General features: G+C 41.0%; 1 protein-coding gene across 20 annotated transcripts in view; it reads left to right on the top strand.

The window, feature by feature from the left end:
• The window catches only part of LOC124642824, a 64,747-nt gene extending 44,021 nt beyond the window's left edge, over positions 1-20,726 (top strand). For 4 of the 20 annotated variants that reach the window (XM_047181528.1, XM_047181527.1, XM_047181529.1 and 1 more), the window contains exons 19-32: positions 142-2,155; positions 2,510-2,724; positions 3,262-3,408; positions 4,573-4,807; positions 5,280-6,045; positions 6,311-6,420; positions 7,606-7,686; positions 8,821-9,042; positions 10,312-10,503; positions 10,931-11,046; positions 11,364-11,447; positions 11,949-12,080; positions 13,362-13,443; positions 13,946-15,602. In XM_047181528.1, coding sequence (XP_047037484.1) covers positions 142-2,155; positions 2,510-2,724; positions 3,262-3,408; positions 4,573-4,807; positions 5,280-6,045; positions 6,311-6,420; positions 7,606-7,686; positions 8,821-9,042; positions 10,312-10,503; positions 10,931-11,046; positions 11,364-11,447; positions 11,949-12,080; positions 13,362-13,443; positions 13,946-14,811 — 5,262 coding nt within the window. In that variant the 3' untranslated portion in view covers positions 14,812-15,602. Of the gene's footprint in view, positions 1-141; positions 2,156-2,509; positions 2,725-3,261; positions 3,409-4,572; positions 4,808-5,279; positions 6,046-6,310; positions 6,421-7,605; positions 7,687-8,820; positions 9,043-10,311; positions 10,504-10,930; positions 11,047-11,363; positions 11,448-11,948; positions 12,081-13,361; positions 13,444-13,945; positions 15,605-15,757; positions 15,863-16,179; positions 16,389-18,810; positions 18,985-19,591; positions 19,725-20,579 lie in introns of those variants that run through there. The other 16 variants (XM_047181536.1, XM_047181539.1, XM_047181540.1 and 13 more) reach the window with 16 other exon arrangements.
• Positions 20,727-21,956: the final 1,230 nt, after the last annotated feature.

Below are 21,956 nucleotides of genomic sequence, written 5' to 3' on the forward strand. Positions count from 1 at the left end.
TTATTCGATTGATCATAGCTGTGTATTATGTATTGCAACATAGACCAACGCGAGGCTCTTCAAGTCACATAAAAGTTATGATCATTATTCTTCTGTGTGTATATAAGTTTCTTAAAAAGTCTTGTTTGCTGTCCATTCCAGGTAATGATGGAGCAGAATCTCATCAACCAGCAAATGCTGGAACAGTCAGTCCAAGGCCAGGTCCTCATGGAGCAGCAGGTACAACAGAATCTTCTAGAACAAACCCCCTCACAGGCGCAGCTGCAGCCGAACTTACTCAACCAGCAGTTAACCGCAGAAATTAACAACCAAAACCAGGTTTTACAGCAACAAATTATTCAGCAACAACAGACTATAATAGCCCAACAAGCAGCCGCCATACAGCAGAAACAGTTCGAAGAACAGCTCACAGCTCAGGACAACATGATGTCCGTCCCGCAGAATCTCGTCACGGGCCAAATGCTCGACCCCTCGCTACAGAACCTACAGAATATACTCGCTCAGATCATACAGAGGCCGGACACGCTACAGTCTAGGAAGGAGTCAGAATCTGAAACGCAATCCCAACAACCACAGCAACAGCAGCAACAACAAATGACACAACAACCAAACGAGAACCTCGAAATGCAACAGAACCAAGAGCAGGAAGCGTTGCAGCAACAAATGCAGAATCTAATAGGCTCGCAGCGGCAGCAACAGAATGTGAACTTTCATCAAAGTCAACAGTTTGCCCAGCCGACGTTACAACAACTGGCTGTTGATCCAACATTCCTCGCGCAACAGCAACAAGTAGCGCAAGCCCAACAACAGGTCGCTCAAGCGCAACAACAGCTCGACATGCAGAAACAAGTGTTGACGCAACAACAGCTGGTACTACAGCAACAGATAATAGGCCAGCAACAGCTACAGATGCCTGGACAGACACTCTCTCCGCAACACTTCAGGCATTTCCAACAACAACAACAATATCTAGCTCAGCAGGAACTACAACTTCAAACCCAACAGAACATAATCACACAGAACTGGGCGATGCTGCTGCAAAAACAGCAATTAATGGATCAGCAACAGCAGAAGGTGGAAGAGATCCTTCGGTCGCAACGGCCGATGTACCAGCGGCAGGGGTCAGAACAGAGTCAGATCAGTTCGGCAGACGTACACGATCAGCAACAAGTAATTATGCCGGACCAGTACGGACAGAAACCTCAGCTGCAGCAGCAGATGTCGGTCGACCAGATGCATTACAACAAACAGAGGTCTGATGACCACTACCACCAGCTTACCACGATGCAGGGCCAGTCACTCCCGCATAACATGCAGATGCAGCAGAACTTCAGCGTGGTGCAACAAAACGAGAGGCAGATATCTAGTCATGAAGGCACTCCCGTGCAGAATTATACTGCCAATCCGTTGCAAATGTACCAGCAAGCGCAGAGCCAGCCTGTGCAAATGATGCCGAATGTGTACCAGTCCAATCAAATGGAGTCTTCCATACCGTCGTCTGTCGCTGCTTCCATGCCTCAACAGATGCCGCAAACTGTCCAAGATCCGATGCCGCAGATGTCAGTTCCACAGTCAATACCGCAGTCGATGTCGTCGGTGCCGCAATCGATGCCCCAGTCAGTGCCACAAGCGGTGCACGCTGTGCCTCAGCCGGTGCACTCTGTGCCTCAGCCGATGCACTCGGTGCCGCAAACGGTGCAGTCGATACCGCAGCCTGTACAATCAGTCCCTCAGCCGTCAACGCTGTCGCATACAATACAACAACAACCGCAACCGGTGCAGTCTATTCCACAACCTGTGTCCGGTCAGGTGCAACAACAGATACAGCCCATGCAACAACAGATGCAAACGTTGCCCTCGCAAGTTCAGCAGATGCCGCAGCCGGTGCAATCGCTCCCTCAGCCGTTACCCCCTCAACCTATGCAGCAAATTCCTCAAACGCAGCAGATGCAGATGCAACAAGACTTGGTGCAACAGCCGCAGCAGCTGAACTTGCCTTCGGAGCAGGTGGAGAATGGGTACCAGAGCAATGGGGGACAGAAGGAGCAGTTCCACACGCCTCTGACGGAGTTCCCCAACAACCATGCTGAGGCTATCCGCCAGCCTGAACTTAGCTCCGTTGAGGAGAAGCAGGGGGAGGCCCAGCAACAAGAAGGTCAGTTATCACCTTTTTAAAATTTTATCTTGTTTTTCACAATAGTTAATCTTCATAACGATAAGCCATTCTCAATTACGAAGAAATGTGTTCATATTTGTAGACAGTAAATATGTAATTGAGAAAATATCATTGATTTTCCGATTAAGTTTGTATGTCTCAGGACATATTTCCTGAAAATGGACTGTATTGCAAATGCAGACTACATAACTAGAAAACGTATGAATAATTCGTCGATTTAAAAACAATTACATATTTATGTTCTAATGTAAATGTAAATATATCTCTAATGAAACAAAAATTCCATAATATTGTTCCATTTATTTATTTGACAATTTTCATTTGCATTTCCAGCGGGTACAGCAATATCTTCTCCGATAACGGGCGAGAAAAAGTCCCGGGGTTCGAAGAAGCGCTCCCGGGAGAAGGACAAGTTGCCCAAACTGACTGTCCTGGAGGTCAACGAGGCAGCCACGGTGGTGGAGTGTCAACTGGAGTCCAAGTCCAAGACTGTCACCTTCAAGTTCGATGTCACTGATGTTAATCCTGAGGAGATCGCTAGTAATCTGGTAAGTCGGCTTACTAGAGATGTTTTTGTATGTATAAATGCAATGTAAAATGTAGGTTGGGTTTTGTAATGTAGTATAAATAAATGTAATCGGGTAAAAAAATTATAAAAATATACAGAAAGTATATACACTTTTAGTTCTCGCTAAGCTTTCTGAGTTCGGTTATATCGCGTTTCCAAGAGAACTCTTCAAAAGTCTGGGATAAAAACTATCCTATATTCTTTTTCAAGGTCAACTCTATCTCTGTACCAAATTTTATTAAAATCAGTTAAGTGGTTTAGACGTGAAATCGTAACAGACAGACAGAGTTACTTTCGCATTTAAAATATTAGTAGGGATGGAATGGACGCGCAGAAACCATTTTTAGGTACGGAGACGCGTCAGTAGTAATTTTTGGTTGTATTTTAATTTTTATTCCATTAAGTTTCTGTTTTTTGTGTATTTAACGCAAAAAAGTACACACAATTATTTTCCCCAATTTTATCGGCCCCTCAAACGATCTTAAACTAAAAAAAAATGTCTCTATTACTTCCCCAGGTATCAAATAACCTACTACCGGAATGGCAGAGCGCGACGTTCATGGAGCTGATCAAGGACATCGTGAGCCAGCTGCTCAGCAACCCCGGCGTCACGCCCGTGCTCAACCCTGCCCACCACTCCGCGCTCAGGCTCAATATCGATAAGGTAACATAATTCATTCATAAAGTATTTGGAAATACATCTGTGCCAATATTATAAAGCTTAGAAAGAAGACGGATCACAATCCATACAAAATTGCCCCACGTCCTATAACAATGTGACGTATCTCAAAAAAAAGATAAAAATGTTTAAAAAAATATGGCATACTCTCCAATTCATTTTTTTTACACCTTCATACGAAAAAAATGCTTTAAAAATTGTTCAGGCGCTGTTATGAAAACATCGTTCATGGGACTATTTATGGACTATTTTATTAAATTATTTTTTTGTTTGATAGGGTATACCTCACAGTTGGTCCCATAATCATCAGGTCAGGATCTGATAATGGAAACCCTGAGAAATCCAGGGCAACTTTTGAAAGTTGTAGCCCAGTGTATAAGCCCAAACACGAGGCAGTTCACATATTCAGTTGTCCAGTTCCCTCGCCCTTCTCTGGTCGCCATTATCAAGTCAGCTTCAAACCTTCACTGTTGCATATTGTTATAAAACGTACACCTTATAGTCAAGTTTTTATCCTGCGCATGCCTACAACTTTCAAAAGTTGCCCTGGATTTCTCAGGGTTTCCATCATCAGATCCTGACCTGATGATTATGGGACCATCTGTGAGGTATACCCTATCAAAACAAAAAATAATTTAATAAAATAGTCCATAAATAGTCCCATGAACGATGTTTTTATAACGGCGCCTGAACAATTTTTAAAGCATTTTTTTCATATGAAGGTGTAAAAAAAATGAATAGGAGAGTATGCCATATTTTTTTAAACATTTTTATCTTTTTTTTGAGATACGTCACATTGTTATAGGACGTGGGGCAATTTTGATCCGTCTTCTTTGTTTGAACGTGCTAATCTCAGGAAGTAACTACACCGATTTAAAAAATACTTTCAGTGTTATATAGCCCATTTATCAAGCAAAACAATATACTACTTACTTTTTATCTGGGTGCGCCGAGTAGTTCCTTAGTAAGCAGCTGGCGGAAGCTACATACAACATTAGGATATAGCTCGTCTAAGCTTTCCACTACCGCATTTACGCACACAAGCTTTACAATATAATCTCAAAATGTAGTAGTTCATTAGTACTTTAAGTAGGGACTTTCATATCAACACATACAGGCTCTATTATAACCTTTATACTAATATTCCAGACTGACTACGACTCAGAAACAACAGAACGTGAGGAAAACCTAACAGACTCGAACCAGGACAACTCAGAATGTACCACTCCCACCGCCAGCCACGACAATATCGCCGCCGAGCTGGCCTACGACTCCGCTGAGCCCGAGCCCGCCCCAGCCCCGGCTCCGGCCCCAGCCCCGGCGCCGGCTATACCTTCACATGTGGATACTGTGGCGCGGAAGATTAGCACTGCTTCTTCTATAGGTATGTATGATAAGACTGAAGATTTATTTTTGCGGGAAATGAGGGTAGCAATATTATTTTTGCTTGACATTCAGTTTACCGTCTAAAATCTATCATTTTGATGCGGGTTGTTCGAAAGAGATACCGCGGTCCTGGTACATACGCGGCCTACGACGGAACACGACGGTTTTTAGTCAGTAAGAGTCTGACACTCCCTCACCGCTGCTAACCCACAGCGGGAGGGGTCATTTGATCATTTTTGACGTCGTTAAATAAAAATCTATCATTTCCATATACACCATCTATGTACTTTGATCAGTTTATTGTGTGTCTCGCGTTATATACGACCTATTCTTTCGATTTATTTATTTATAGCTCTTGTACAATGTACATTGTTACCTTATCACGCAAATCAATTTAATACAACTTGTTCTTGTAGTAATAACATCCAAATATTCTTAGTATTTCATGTCATTACTGTTTCTACAACCAGGTTCCAATCAATCAGACGGCGGATCAATGGCGCCGGAACGCTCCGGCAGCACAGAGTCACAGAACGGCGAGAAGAAACAATCCAAGCCCACTCGCAAGATATCCAGATTTCTAGTCAGCCCCGTCGTCGACCGCGGGGAAAACGTTCCCGAGGACAAACCTGCTCCCGAGCCCAGCGAACCGAAGGAACCGCCCAAGGAACCGCTTAAAGAACCAGCTAAAGAACCGCCCCGGGAACCACAAGTCAATGGCCTCCCGGAAAAGGAAGCTCCCCCCACTCTACCCCCACAAGAATATGTTCCTACTCACCAGTATTCCGTACCAGCACAGATACAGCCACCCGTAGACTTAAGACCTGAGATCCAACCTGTCGAGCGACCTGTCGAAAGACCTGTAGAACGACCCATCGAGGTCCCTCAAGAAGTCCCTGTAACGGTCACCATGGTACCTGCTCCTATAGTGTCCAACATCCAGAGTATACCACAAGTACCTGTGCAGAATATCATCAATCCTATGCTAGCCGCTTCGAACCTGCAACCAAACTTAACAACACCTTTACAAATTGCGACTGATACGCCGTTATTGGGGCTGAGTCAAGTGGGGACTCCGATGGGGGTGGGTGGGGATCTGGGGCTGAATATGGGGCTGGGGCAGGTGGGGCTGGGCATGTCGACGCAGCAGACGTTGACTCCAACGCCGGGGGTGACGGATGCTATGCCTAATGCTGAGAATATACAAAGGATGCTGTTGAAACAGAATATTATGAAGTGAGTACCTATTTAAATACATTCTATTTTAACAACATTCTATGTATTTGGAAAAATACATAATGTCAGATTTTCATGTCATTCAGCGATTAGGAGTGTTTTCAACTCTCGCATCTTAACTTCCAACTTGATTCACTGATCTCAACAGTTTTTTATCTATTGTAATCGGACTGATTTGTGAATATAAATTATGGAGAGATTTCATTTAAATGGTGTTGCCTACATTTACAGTTTTACTTAAAAATCTTTTATTTTCTCGGTACAGCCAGCAACAAAACCTATCGGGGCCTAACCTTTTGGGTTTATTGAACCAGCAACCGTACCCACAACCAGACCTCGGCCTACACAACACCATACTCAATAATGCTCAACCAGGTATGTCTATATAATATAATCTAAAATGTTTGTGTGTTTAAACTGTTTTTCTTTTCATTTAGAACGTTTTTGATGTTCATTAATATGTGTTACACTGTTCTGTTTCTTTTCTTAAATACTTTCTTTTAAATGGCTGCATCAAAAGTTATACAGTCGAAATAATGGTTTACGAAATGAAATTAAGATATATATCCAAGTTCATATCAATTTTAATGAAGTTTTGAAATAAAAATAACTAGGAATGGGAATGAAAGCTACCAGTTAAAGCTTTAAAAAATCAGTTTGATGCAGCTAATCGTTTGTGTTTAATTTAGAATCATTTCAATTAGTTGTAACACTACTTACTCTGTGTTCCCTTGAATGATTTGTTTTTAAATAATGTCTCACTCTCTACAAATGGTTTCACGTAAAAAGATCGAATAAAAGCAGTTGTATCGATAATAGATATCGACATTTCGAATCATTTTACGTACACTTCAAACCAGAATTAGAGACCCATGTTTTTCTTTTTCTTTTTTGTTCTATACAACAAAAATATTCCGTTTATGCACGATCTATATATCCTACGTACACAGTCGGCCGTATTTTTAAGATATCTTCTAAATTGTCCGAATTTATAGAAATTCTAGATTACAGACTAGAATTTATTATGATGATGAATTTATAGACTGTAAAACTCAAGTTCTGTTGAAAGTAGCTAAAAATCCATTGGACGACTGTGTAGCGTAGTTTCAGTGTGTGTTTATCCGTAATTTTGGGTACGTAAATCGCTCAATTTTCTTTTATGTATAATTTTGAATATATAGCAAAATATTAATTTACCGTCTTTAAGCAAGTTTCCGTAGAGACAATCAAATACAATTAGTTCGGAATTCGCAATTTTCTGTAACCACCGATATATAGGTACATATGATCCACTTTGTCGAAAAACCGTTTGAAAATGTCGAAACGATAGTTTACTTAGTTTACTTGTTTTGACATTTTCAAACGATTTTTCAACTATGTTGGGGCATATGTCTTTGGTTGACGGTGTATGTATACTTGTAGTTCAATTTCAAACCAATACAAACAAATATATACCTTTTCCTGGTAAAGTACATAACATTTTCATTGATAAATGAGCGATTTACTCACCCCCCCCCCCCCCACCCTGCACCGGTGTGACTAACCGTGTCGTGACGTCAGCGCCGATGATGGCCGCCCGGCTGCCGGCGCAGTATCCGCAGCAGAAGTACTACCAGCCGATGCTCGCCAACGATTTCATTGGTAACTTATATGCTGCTTACTTTTCTCTTTTAGTTTTCTTAAGTCTGTTTTTGTGGATATCCCTGAAAATTCTAGCCTTTGGCCGAGTGTCTATAGAGATTCTTGGCGATTCTTCTCCATAAAACCACTTCTTGGAAGCTGGAAACTCGCTAGACTATTAAAAAATTGCATTTGAGATCCCCTTGTTTGCAAGAATTCTTAACTTGCATTTAAGCTGTAAAAAAATAAAAAAGACATGATTTTTATTGATTTCATGACGTTGAACAGAATAACTTTACTTACAAACCGTTTGTATATGTAATTTTGAAATATTCGTTTTGTAACTAATTCTATATGGCTATATACTATATTACAAGAAATCCCACATCACGCTAGCTACGTGACTACTAGGGGATGTACGCAAAAACGGGTATTAGTCTTCCTCTTTCTATGTGAAACATCTAATAGCACTTCCAAGGAGTACGATATATTTTTTTGACCCCTGATTTGTAGTTATTGATATTACTCTAGATCTGTGATGGCTATTTTCTTTTTAATTACTTTCTAATCTCTCCCTGTGCTACTAGATGTTTTACAAGCCAAGCTTATTGTGAAGTCCTATGTTTGTGTGTTGTGTGTTTGAGAGTGGAATTGATAATTTTACGTTGAAGAAATGGAGTTATTCAAGCGACTATGCGACTGTCGAGATTTATTTCAGTTACTGTATGTTTATTTTGTTGTTAAATATCGTTGCACCTTTTTATATGTTGGCTTTTTATGTTATCTGTTTCACCGCACACATTCTAGATTATTTAAGAGCTTCCAAATAAATATTTTGCAATGTTATTATACTTTGAATGGTTCAAGTGAATTCGATGTTTATTATTTTGCTTTTGATGTCCCCTTTTTTGTTGCCATTACAAATTAATAAGTTCTCAATTTCAGACAAAATTCAGCCTATTGCTTTGCTGAGCTTAAATTACGGCCTCCATTGGTTGTATAAAAATGTATTTTTGAAATAATTCGGAGGAAAGTGAAACAGGGATTTTCGGACATCTATATAGATAAAAAAATGGCGGATTTTAAAGTGAAACAGAAACAAAAGGGCCAACACCGCCAAAACCACGATAATAATACTCTTTTCTCACAACACAGGACTCAATCCAATCTTTCCATCATCAGCTCAGCAGCAGGCCCTGCAGTCTTCAGTAAACCAGCTGGCTTCGCAGCAGATGAGCCAGCTCAACATGATGGGCCTAGGCCCGCCGCTGCCGCCTCAGGCCTTGGCCTTCCAGCACCAGAACATAGCCCAGAATTTAGCTCTCAACCAGAATCTGATGGGACAGAATCTGGGTCAGAACTTGGGTAATTATACAGGTATTTGTGATGCACCTTTTTTGGTTTGATTTTGATTATTGGAGACTTTTTGGTTATTATCAAAATCAAATTTAAAAATATACACAGTTTCTGAGCTGTATCTGTCAAAATAATTTTAGCTTATACTTTATCATAGATATAATATTACTAAACAAGATTGCGCACGCTCAAAATATATATTTACGAAAATGAACTCTATTCTAACGCAATAAGGTACTAAATTGGTTGCATAATACACAGAGGCAAATCCGAGCCGAGAGGGATAGTTCGAACGGAGGCTGTTTGTCTCTTTCTAACACCTTGCCAGCATAAAAAAATGTTGTGATCAAAAGTTTTGTCTTCCCAAAAACAATTGAATCACTTATATTTTTATCTTATTTTAACAATTGTAAGTCAACAAATTAATAACAATCGCATTAATTTATTCGTATTTATTATTAAAACATAAACAACATAAATTTTTATTTTGCTTTTTTTTATTTTCTAGCGGTAACCCTGAACATTCTTGGCGCGTAATCAGCATTTAAAATTTTGTTTATATTTTTTTGTATTAAATCAATTTAAACTATTAAAATGGTGAAAAAGTGTTGCGTTTCTACTTGCAAAAGTGAATCCTATGGTGGTTGCAATATATCGTTCCACAGGTTAGCTAATAATAACATTTTCGTAAACCAAACAACTAGGGTGCCCATGAATTCTTGTAACGAGTCAAAATATGGGTGATGGATTTTAAAACTGTTGTACTATTGTTATAGCTTCCCAAAAAATGAAGAAAGGCGACATAAATGGCTCAGCAGTCTATATATGAAGTAGAAATACAAAAAAAACAGTCTTCACTTCGAATCTTCCTGCTTTTATACTGCTAATTTCCACTAATTATTAAAAGCCTTTATTAGTATCTTAAGGTCACAAACTGCGTAAGTTAAAACTTCAATACTAATCTGTGTTTAATAATCTTAGCAAATTCGGATTTGTCTCACATAGCTTAATCTCATAGTCACCCTATTAGAAAGGGACAGACAGCCTCCGTACTAACTGTTTCACTCGGCTCGTTTTTTGGGTTTATATGCGCAGTCCTGTTTACTAATATTATGTCTATGTACTTTATGCATAGCCCACATCTAGCTATAAATACGCGATTGCATGCTCTCAAACAAAATATTGCAATCAAAGATTATCTACTAAATGTATGCTTGTGGCTCAAAATACCACAACTTATTACTATTTCGAATCCTCGCAATTTCTAATTTAAAAATCCTCTAATTCCAGGTCTAGCAAGTCAAAACTTAGGATTAGGCGGTCAGAATCTCATAGGTGGTCAGAACCTGGCTCTAGGCGGTCAGAACCTGGCACTGGGCGGTCAGAACTTGGGTCTGATCAATCAGAACTTGGGTCAGTTGGTGGCGCACAGGGCGGTGCATCATGCGTTGGCGAGGAGGGCTGTTGATATGGATATGGCAGGTAAATCGGTTAATATAAAGTCATTATTTTTAAGGCCTTAATAAAAATTCTTTTCAGTAGGTAACCCTTTAATATCACCCAACAAAATAATAATAATGTTCAAAAGTTTCCTACATTTCAACGTCTAAAAACTACTGGAAAACTTTTTCTTGACTGAAAACACAAAGTAGGCAAGTGATGGATATCAAATAATTCCTTTTCGTTCGAAAGAGTTACTGCGGCCCTGGTACATAAAAAGGCCTACGACAGAACACATGGATTTTTAGTCAGTAAAAGTCTGACACTCCCTCATCGCTGCTAATTTACAGCGGGAGATCGTAAAAAACCTGTGCTTATATAATATACGGGCATGGTTTTGCCTGGTTTTCTCATCCACCAGTAACTTTGGCCCCTATTATCCTATTATTTACATCTATATTGTTTGCAGGCATGACGAACGTGAACTCAACAGGCTCGTCGCAGCCGTCGACGCCGAACAAACCGCACTCGTACAACGAGTACATGCTCAATCTGCAGCACAAGCTCGCCTCCATATCTAACAGCGTATGTATCAAATGAATAAATATTACACATAACATATGTACATGTATACAGGGCCTTTCCACAAAAAGCGCAAAAAAATAACATTCCAGCTACAAATTCGCAAATATGTTGAGTCGACTTTCAATCTAGCTAGTCAGTGCAGCTGAGTCAGCGATTTACAACCATCAACCCAGTCACCCGGACAATTCGATAACACTGGGTGTTTAACTTTCTGGCTTCTAACCGCATCGCTATCAGCGGGGATCGTACGTAAATATTACGTAGAAATGTTGTATGTTCACAATATCGGTGATATATAAAATCTTATTCCTCTTCAGGGTCCCGTATCACCGCAGTCTCCTTTAGAATACAGCCCAGCGCTGTCACCAACACACCGACCGCCTCTACACAACATGCCTAAGGTTTGTTACATATATATGTAGTATTTTTTTTTAATACAAGTAAAGTGTGTAATTGTAATTAATGTTTCCTGAAAATACACAAACATTTCTGTTAGATGAGTTACAAATTCTGAATCTATCTTTTTGTTTAATTAAATCGGAACGATACATAACTTTGAACGGCAAAATCGTGACTCGTTAGTGAATATCGGAAGCTGCAGCAGAATTTCCATCTATTTATTTTCGAAATGGCTGTTTCTCACAATTTTAACCGTGTCCCTCGGGACATATATGGATATATATAAGGGAACTCGTTCCCTTTTCCACCAGTCACATCCGGATAAAAAGTATTATATTTCTCAGTCAAAGTACAGACTTCATTTAAATCGATGCAGTAGATTTAGCGTGAAAGCCGGACAGACTTACTGTGACACTGTACGACCACAGGTTCATGTACCTACCTAGCCTAAATGGTATCTGCCGTGTTCCATTTACCTACAAGTACGTTATTGTCCACTGCAGGTGTTGTCAGCGGAGGCCGGCGGTGCTGCGGAGACGGCGCCGGCACACAAGAGCCGGCACGCGGCGCAGCTCGCCGAGCTCGACCACGAGCTGTCCAAGATCAGCCTGCACTACAAGCATGCGCCGCCCAAGGTATGTACTGTATACTGCAGGTGTAGTCAGCCGAGCTCGACCACGAGCTGTCCAAGATCAGCCTGCACTACAAGCATGCGCCGCCCAAGGTATGTACTGTATACTGCAGGTGTAGTCAGCCGAGCTCGACCACGAGCTGTCCAAGATCAGCCTGCACTACAAGCATGCGCCGCCCAAGGTATGTACTGTATACTGCAGGTGTAGTCAGCCGAGCTCGACCACGAGCTGTCCAAGATCAGCCTGCACTACAAGCATGCGCCGCCCAAGGTATGTACTGTATACTGCAGGTGTAGTCAGCCGAGCTCGACCACGAGCTGTCCAAGATCAGCCTGCACTACAAGCATGCGCCGCCCAAGGTATGTACTGTATACTGCAGGTGTAGTCAGCCGAGCTCGACCACGAGCTGTCCAAGATCAGCCTGCACTACAAGCATGCGCCGCCCAAGGTATGTACTGTATACTGCAGGTGTAGTCAGCCGAGCTCGACCACGAGCTGTCCAAGATCAGCCTGCACTACAAGCATGCGCCGCCCAAGGTATGTACTGTATACTGCAGGTGTAGTCAGCCGAGCTCGACCACGAGCTGTCCAAGATCAGCCTGCACTACAAGCATGCGCCGCCCAAGGTATGTACTGTATACTGCAGGTGTAGTCAGCCGAGCTCGACCACGAGCTGTCCAAGATCAGCCTGCACTACAAGCATGCGCCGCCCAAGGTATGTACTGTATACTGCAGGTGTAGTCAGCCGAGCTCGACCACGAGCTGTCCAAGATCAGCCTGCACTACAAGCATGCGCCGCCAAAGGTATTATTGTGGTCAAATATCACTGAAAGACTGACATAATGAAGTAATTTTAACAGAAAGATATTTATACGAGGTCAAATGGAGAATCTCCTTTTTAGAAAGTATAATAAAGCCTATGCTTCCACGACTATGCCTGTTTTAAAACACCACACACAATATCTGCTAACACCAAACCATGTGTCGTGTAAAGAACCTTGCCCTTGAACCATTTATCTCTAGCCTTTTCTCAACTAGGTATGTTAAGGTCAGCTTCCAGTTTAAACAAATGCAGGTGGTACTCGTACCAGTATCTTACATGTAGCGACTGCCTGTCTGACCGCCTCAAGCCAGTCATTTGTCAAATCCAATACCCTTCGGTGAGATAAGTTTTGCTCCTTTAAACATCAATATATATCTACCAAATGCATCCAATAGACTGCTGGCCTTTTCAATTAAAAAATACATAGATTGTAGGGTAACCATAATGTTTTGTGTTGGCAGGATGTGTTCATAGAGCACAACGCGGAAGAGCATGAAATGCTCGCGGCGACCATCAACGATAGTGCAGTCAACACTTATGAAGGTATTTATTATATACTAATATTTATTATTATTGTATTCTAGATTACCTTCCCGCTGTATACATAGCTAAGCTCTAGCTAACTTTTGTCACAAGATATACCAATTGTTTATAAAAGAAATCTTGGTCATAAAATCGGTTGTAGCCATTTCTAAGACAACTAGAATAAAATAGACAGACGTAAATATAGATTATTGAGACAGCTTCGGTTAGGTAAGATTTATAAAAGAAATAACAAAATTCGTAATAGTTTCGGAATTCCATTTTAGGCCGTATACAGAAAGAAAGAAGGAAGCTGGTGCCGATATACCAGCACTTATCGACGCTGGTCCATTCTGGTAACAATTACATAAAAAGTTTAAGCAAGCAGATTGAAACAACGTGAACCAAATGTTATTGTAACAAAATGGACCAACGTCGATAAGCGAGCAGCTTTCTTTCAGAACATAAACGATCCGTATTTTTTTTACTTTTATTGAAAAAGACAGTCATTACCAAATTACAGATAATAAACCTCATATTACTACGACGAACTGTGAACATTGCCATTCCGCTATTCTACACGAAATCATCGCGTTTCTACAAGACAAGTTAAACTTATTACATGACGCTTCTTCTACAAATATCTGCAAGTGCAACAAGAAAGAGATACATGAAGATATGAAGATTTCTATCCAATCTGGAATTACAGAAAAACTAGAAAACCTTAGCAATAGTAAGTTACAAGATATTGAGCAATTACCCAAAGAAACTGAGCGATTTGAAGAACATAATGACAATAAAATAACATTACTTCAAGAAGATGTCACCAAACTACTAAATAACATATCAGATCTCGAAACAGAAGTTCTAATTATTAGCAAAAAACTAGAAGCATTTGATATACAGAATATTGAATTAAAGAAAGAAGTTGCATTACTTAGAAATACCGTCAATACTTATATACGACCATATAGAAATTGTGAAAAAAAATCTTATGTTGAAAGAACAAGAAATCATAAATATCCTCAACCTAACAATTGTGATGAGAAACCTCTGATGTCGTTGTTATCAAATATTATAGAAGGCAAAAACAATTCCCTCGATAAAGACACTCAAACACAGAGTAATGGAAATATACCATGTTTTGAAAAAGCTACTCTAAGAATACAAAAATCTCGCAAGAAGAAATCTCGACAACCCAGAATTTCAAAACATCATAATTTGCCACCTCAAACCAATGGAATTGATAAAAACATCCTAAATAAAGAAAAAGAAACAAATAAAACTTCGTATATGAAACACAATGAATGTTTTCCAAATAATATCCTTGAAATGAAACTCATAATACTTCTATATATCACTTATTTAGACCTCTTCGGCGTAAGATGACGATGTCTTCCTAGCCGATTATCGGCCACGGCGGCTGATCTCATATAAGGAGATCAGCAAACTGCGCAGGACATATTTATAGAAGTATGGCTGGTGTGAGAAAGAAAGTTAAAGACTGGTACTCAGCTGCAGCCGGTTAGACTGGAAGCCGACCCCCAACATAGTTAGGAAAAAGCCAGGGAGATGATGATTATGGTGTAAGATAAAAAGCCTGTATAATGTATGGCAATATTGCTTGAATTTAAAACAGAGAAATTGTACTGCTGGTTTACAGAAGTGACCAGAAGATATTTATTAATTTTGTGTGTATAGTAAGCAAGAGTCTGATTAGTACTTAATGTTTGATCACTATTTATAAGTTTTATTTAATGTAAATAACGACTAATTTGTATTTATTTTATTGTATGAGTTCATGTTACCTGAAATAAAGAAAAATAATAAAATAATTGATTGTTTCACTGATATATTGTTGATTAAATTTTGAAATTGAATGTGTTTTATTCTACCCAAAATAAATAATCCTTATAGGGAGTAGAGTTATCTTTGGATATGGCAAAAATGTGGTGCTTACAAAGTAAATATAAGTTCTACCAAGTAAAGTTGAGAGTATCTTATAGTTAGTCGCATATTCATGTCCTAGGGAACACCACTATACCAGTACATATCATACATGCATATTAAGTAAAAGAAAACATACCTTAATTGCACAGAAAAAAGACAAAAATTTTAAATACAGAGAGAGGGCAAAATACTTTTTTGCTTTTGACATGAATTGGCTCCGAAATTACTGAAACAATTAAAAAACAATCTTTCACTATTGCGAAGCTACATTATCCCCGGTGAACATAGGTTATTCTTTAACCGGGTACGGTCAGTAGTTACCCCGGGATGCGGGTGAAACCGCATGTTAGTACATAATATACTGAAGTGTACACTAAATTGTTAGCAGAGCTGGGCCCGGAGTGGGAGTCGCGATCGACGCGGTTCCGCGTGTCCCGTGCTGCGCCCTGCCGCGGCTACGAGCTGTGTCGGCTGCTGCCTAGCGACCACGGTGAGAATGCAGGATGGATATTATTATATTCTAGGATAAGCTTATGGGTAAACTATATAAATGGACAATTAAATACTATCCTGAGTGATGGAGACCTCATTCAGAAAACGTTATAAATTTTTGAGGGCGTAATGATGTAATGACAGATCTTATGACTAACAAGTTCACTGTGAAAGTGGTGTCGGTGGCATGAGAATAGGTTTTAATAGGTTAATGTTCTAAATGGTTTTAGCACCTACTCAGGCTTTCAAACAGAGATTAGTTTCAAAAACCGATTAAGAAGTTTGCGTATTGAATGTTGACATAACATTTTGCAGAAAAAGAGAAGCTGGATCTTCTCCAAAGCGGGTCGTACGGGTCGGGAGCACTGGACTCCGTGTCCTGCGCCGACAACAACTCTGTGTGCTCCGAGGCGGGCGGCGACACATACGTCATCACCGACACCCGTGCCCACGCATACCTCGTGCACGACGCGCTGGCCGGCACCACCACCACCATCATACACCCGGGACGAGCTCAGCACGAGGTCAGTACATACCGACACCCGCGCCCACGCCTACCTCCACCACCACCATCATACACCCGGGACGAGCTCAGCACGAGGTCAGTACATACCGACACCCGCGCCCACGCCTACCTCCACCACCACCATCATACACCCGGGACGAGCTCAGCACGAGGTCAGTACATACCGACACCCGCGCCCACGCCTACCTCCACCACCACCATCATACACCCGGGACGAGCTCAGCACGAGGTCAGTACATACCGACACCCGCGCCCACGCCTACCTCCACCACCACCATCATACACCCGGGACGAGCTCAGCACGAGGTCAGTACATACCGACACCCGCGCCCACGCCTACCTCCACCACCACCATCATACACCCGGGACGAGCTCAGCACGAGGTCAGTACATACCGACACCCGCGCCCACGCCTACCTCCACCACCACCATCATACACCCGGGACGAGCTCAGCACGAGGTCAGTACATACCGACACCCGCGCCCACGCCTACCTCCACCACCACCATCATACACCCGGGACGAGGTCAGCACGAGGTCAGTACACACCAGAAGGCCTCATACACCTTGACACTCAGAAAACAGCTTTAGCTTGCTGCCAGCGTCAGCCGCGGCGGTGGCACTTTAAACCACCTATTATTATAGCGCCTACGCGGGCTTCAATTAAATTCTTCGGAGTGTCGTCAAACATGGTGCCAATGTTTGTTTTCCGGCTACATACGGTAAGTACCTCAAAATCAGTCAGTGCTTGGAAGGCATATTCAAGGCTAATTTCTCAGTTCTCCGTGAACCGAGGATATAAAAGCCGGTAAAGTGATAAGAATACGATACCATCAGGATGGGCAATGTGGCCTGCAGTCAGGCTCGGTCGTCCAGGGCCACACAAAAAATGGAAAAGGTTTCCAGAGATGGGAAGAACGGAGGAAATATGTAAATGTTGGACCAAAACAACACTATCGAATAATTGTTATTGCCGAATGCATAATAATTTTGTGTAGGCGTTCCGATGTTAGTTTTTTGCAAAATAAATTCGAAAAAAGTTTGGTATAGTGTGGGAACCAGGGAGGCGGAGAGACCGTTTATCTATTTACTTAATCTGTGGCGCTATTGATTTGGAAGTTGACAGTTTAGAAATTGTCAGTTGTCTGTCAGTGCTGTTGGAAATAAATAATTAGCTTTTGGTAAAATTTGTTCTCGAATGATTGGATGAATGGCGAAACTGAAATTTACTGATCCGAGGGGATCACCTTGCAGGCAGCTAACTGCGGATTCAAATAGATCGTCTTGATATTGTGGGGTCTGTCTAAACACTTATGAATAATGTCTATTATGTATGTCCTTATAAACATAGGTCGGCAATAAATAATTACGTATTTTTATTAAATTAAATAAATAACATAAAAATATATACTCACAAACTTAAAATACCTCTCTTTAACTAAAATCTACAAACTAGAATAAAAATAATAAACAAAGTGTGGTGAGATAGTCAAAATAATTTTGAAAGGTGGCTGTAGCACTGATATAAAGAAAACTGTAAATTTTGGGTACCTCTTTTTGTGCTTCACCCAATAGTGTCCCGTTTTACAGAATTAAAAGCATTTTTGAAGTCAACCTTTAGTATGACCTCTCCTTTGCCATAATTTGCCACTGCTAGTGGTGCCGCGCGCTCGGACTAACTGTTAAGGGAGGCGCCGCTGACGCGTGCACTCCGCATGCTTAACCTCATAGCGAGTGAAACGGACCTATTTTATTGTTCTCCGAGTGAATTCACAAGGAATTATTTATTATTAGTTATAGATAGTAGATAAAGACTTTAGTTTTTAGTATAAATAATTTATATGTAATTTATCGCATTGGGGTAACCTGTAATGGTAAATGTATGTAGATAAATAAATAAATAAAATTTACATAGGCCGACAAAGCGTGTTCGGCATCCTCGCATCCCACTTTGGAAACGTATCCTAACCGTTGCAACAGATTTTGGCCGTCGTTCGACAATATGTTGTTCCCACGGCAATGGGATGAATATCGCCATCCTTCTTTCTTAGTGCGCAAAGGTTTGCGCCATATATGTATACCTTCAAAGAAAAGAAATCATTTATTTTAAGTAGTGTATGTTTATTACATTAAGTATAGGAAAAAGCGATACATGCAAAAAAATACAAGTTAAATGCATAACCAATAACAGACCAACACCTCAAGTTCTGAAAAGTACTTAAATATATCTAAATTCAATTAAAAATAACATTCACACAATGCGGAAAAACAATACTAAAAAGTGTTTATTTGTCGAAAAGTTCTTGTAAAAGCTTATGAAATATTTTAACCCCTTGTATGCCGATGCGCAGATCTACGCGACACACAATTGATTTTCTATTGTTACAAGAGGTTAATGGAGATTGTGTACGTTTTATCAGGCATCTCCCCCGTCCCCCCCTGCGTCGGAGGAGGATGTGTGCGGGGCGGCGCTGGTGGTGGAGACGGCGCGGCCGCTCACGTGCGCCGTCCTCGACCGCGCGCTGCGCCTGTCCCCCAGCGAGGGATACCTGCCCTTCCGGGACGACAAGTATGCCGCCCATGTGCACACCGAGGTAAGCAATTCCTGTAACTGGATAACAACTAGCCTATGTCCTAAGGTAAAAAAAATAACGACAAGTACGCTCATGTGCAGAGCGAGGCAACCACTTGCCGTAACTGGATAAAAAAGAGCCTGTGTCCTAAGATAAAAAGTCATTAATTCAAAGTAAGCTGAAAATCAGCACTTTTTGAAGGTCAAATTTACAAAAGACAGCCTCCAAAATGTCCGCCCTCCACCACTTCCTATGTGTTTTTGCTGGGAAGAAGAAGTGTAGTCCTAGTCTTTCTCAGGCTATTCTCCATTTGAGTAAGCACATAACTTAATACAAACAATCTCGATATTACTTTTTATACAAATACATATTACGCGAAAAAGTAATTTATTTGCGTAATATGTATCTGTTTGTTTGCTTTAAATAATTTTTAAATTGACTCAAGCCATTATTAGTACATATTGTATTTACGTCGATTTTGAATATCATTTTGCCTCTTGCGTACGCTCTCAGTCAACAGCGATGGGGATGTATTTTTGATACTTTTTAGTTTTGTTTAGGATGTTTTTTTATTTATTGTAAATATCACTTTTCCTTAATAAATCATTATTATTTGTGTGGTTTCCAGGCGGGCAGCGTGTCGGCCGTGGAGGAGCTGTCCCGGTGGCAGGGCGTGGCGGTGGCGGGCGACGCCGTGCTGTGCCCCGCGCGGCCGCAGCACGCCGCCAGCCTCGTCACCTACGAGACCATCACCGACAGGGGTAACGCACACATACCTTACCTAACTAACCACCAGGATTCCTCTGTTACCTCGGAAATATATTCTAACAGTCTAGATATTTTCACCCCAGCTTGAAAGCGTCGTGATCACTACTTTACAGATGATGCAAAATAATTAGTATAAGGCTGTCCGGCCACGACTGATAATCGGTTTTGTAGGAGAAATACAGAACACTCACACAACACACATAGCCATAATGAAACGAACACATCCTACCTGAAGATGTCCTACTTGGTGGGCAGTCTACCAGTGTTCCATCAATCTTCAAGAAAAATTTCGTCCAAATCTGTTCAACTATTTTAGCTCCGCAGTATAACAAACAACTTTTGTACTTACAAAATCAGAGATAAATGCAAATATATCAGATATAGAATGATCTTTGAGCAGTCCTTAAAATTGAGTTATAATAGAGTTTATCTTACAATAGTGTCATACTTGTTCATTCATATCATCATCCTCCGAGCCTTTTTCCCAAGCTATGTTAGGGTCGGCTTCCAGTCTAACCGGATTCAGCAGAGTACCAGTGCTTTACAAGAAGCGACTGCCTATCTGACCCCCTCAACCCAGTTACCCGGGCAACCCAATACCCCTTGGTTAGACTGGTGTCAGACTTACTGGCTTCTGACTACCCGTAACGACTGCCAAGGATGGTCAATGACAGCCGGGACCTACAGTTTAACGTGCCATCCCAAACACAGTCAATGGTGTCTAAGATATACTTAGAAAGTATATACAAACTTAGAAAAGTTGCATTGGTACTTTTGCCTGACCTGGCTAGCTAGTCACCATAGTATATTTATCGATAAATACTAATATGGTGTGTTTGTTGTTCCAGCGGTGTGTCGGCAGGTGGTGTTGATGTCAGTGCAGCCCGCCATCTTATGACGAGTGTAGCGGATCACCTTGTACCTTATATTTATTGTAACCTGTAATATATCTATATCACTACTCGTAAATAAAATATTCATATGTGATATCTAAATATTGTGCTTTCATTTGATACTTATCCTGCTCAAAAAATTATGGACCAAAAACGCAGAGTCGATTAGAATAATGTACCAATCCAATCCATATATGTCTAATATGTAGTATATGTCACAAATATGCTACTTTTGTAATTTTATGTAGGTAGATAGATAGATAAAACATTTATTCAGACAAACAAAAAGACACCACAAAGATACACAATAAGAAAAATAAAACAAAACAAGAAGTGGGTAGAAAGAGAAACATAAAATATGAAATACAATCAGAGATTAACGGCGCGCTGCAGTGTCTTACGTTTGCACCGAATGGGAGTCCAACTCAGCATGTGTCAGGTAGAATACCTGACGCTGGTATTCTGCTGGATCCCTAAAAAATGACGCACGGACGTCGAGTAGACTATTGGTGTGTATGCTGTGTGTATTTGAAGTAAGTGTTTTATGTTCTGTGTGTGTGTTGTGCTTGAATGTGAACTATGATTAATATTGAAGTGTAGAAATGTGTTACTAGGTAAACTACTAGTATTAGTTCTCTCAGACTACGAGTGAACCGGAATACGGCGACGACACACCATCACGGCAGGTACCTGCTATCGCTATATTATGGACGTGTTTGAGATCGTCATACCAAGTTCTTTTTGTGAGTTAATGAGGAACTTTCGAAGGTGTATTCTAAAAGTACCAAGAGTTTTGGCATTTCTTATTGGCGGGGGAATATTGTTCCAGCATTTAGTAGCAGCGTACCTAAAACTGCCTCTGAAGGCCGCAGTACTGTGCGGTTCCGTGGAGAGTTGCTGTGAGCATTGCCTTACCGGGCGTTCTCTCTTACTAGCAATGAAGCTAAGTTTGCTATACAAATAGGACGGTTCTTTGTACTTTATAACCCCAAAGAGTAGGCAAGCCAGGTGTAACTTGCGGCGTGAATTCATCTTAAGGATGGAGTGTTCATCAATAAATGGAGTGACGTGAGTTCTTGGCGGTATTTTAAAGCAGAATCTGGCGCAGGCGTTTTGCGCTCTCTGGATCAGGTGTTTCGTTCGTGCCAGCAATCGAGGACCATAAACTGTGTCTGCATAGTTAAGGTTAGAAAGCACAAGTGACTCAACCAGCTGCACACGCAATTCCTCCGACAAATAAGGCCTTATTTTATACAGGATTTTAAGCCGGTAGAAACATGCGCGCACTGACTTTGCCACGTGTGCCTCATACCTCAACTCCGCATCCATGGT

Source organism: Helicoverpa zea, chromosome 25 (assembly GCF_022581195.2).
Source record: "Helicoverpa zea isolate HzStark_Cry1AcR chromosome 25, ilHelZeax1.1, whole genome shotgun sequence".
In the NCBI taxonomy this organism is placed as follows: domain Eukaryota; kingdom Metazoa; phylum Arthropoda; class Insecta; order Lepidoptera; family Noctuidae; genus Helicoverpa; species Helicoverpa zea.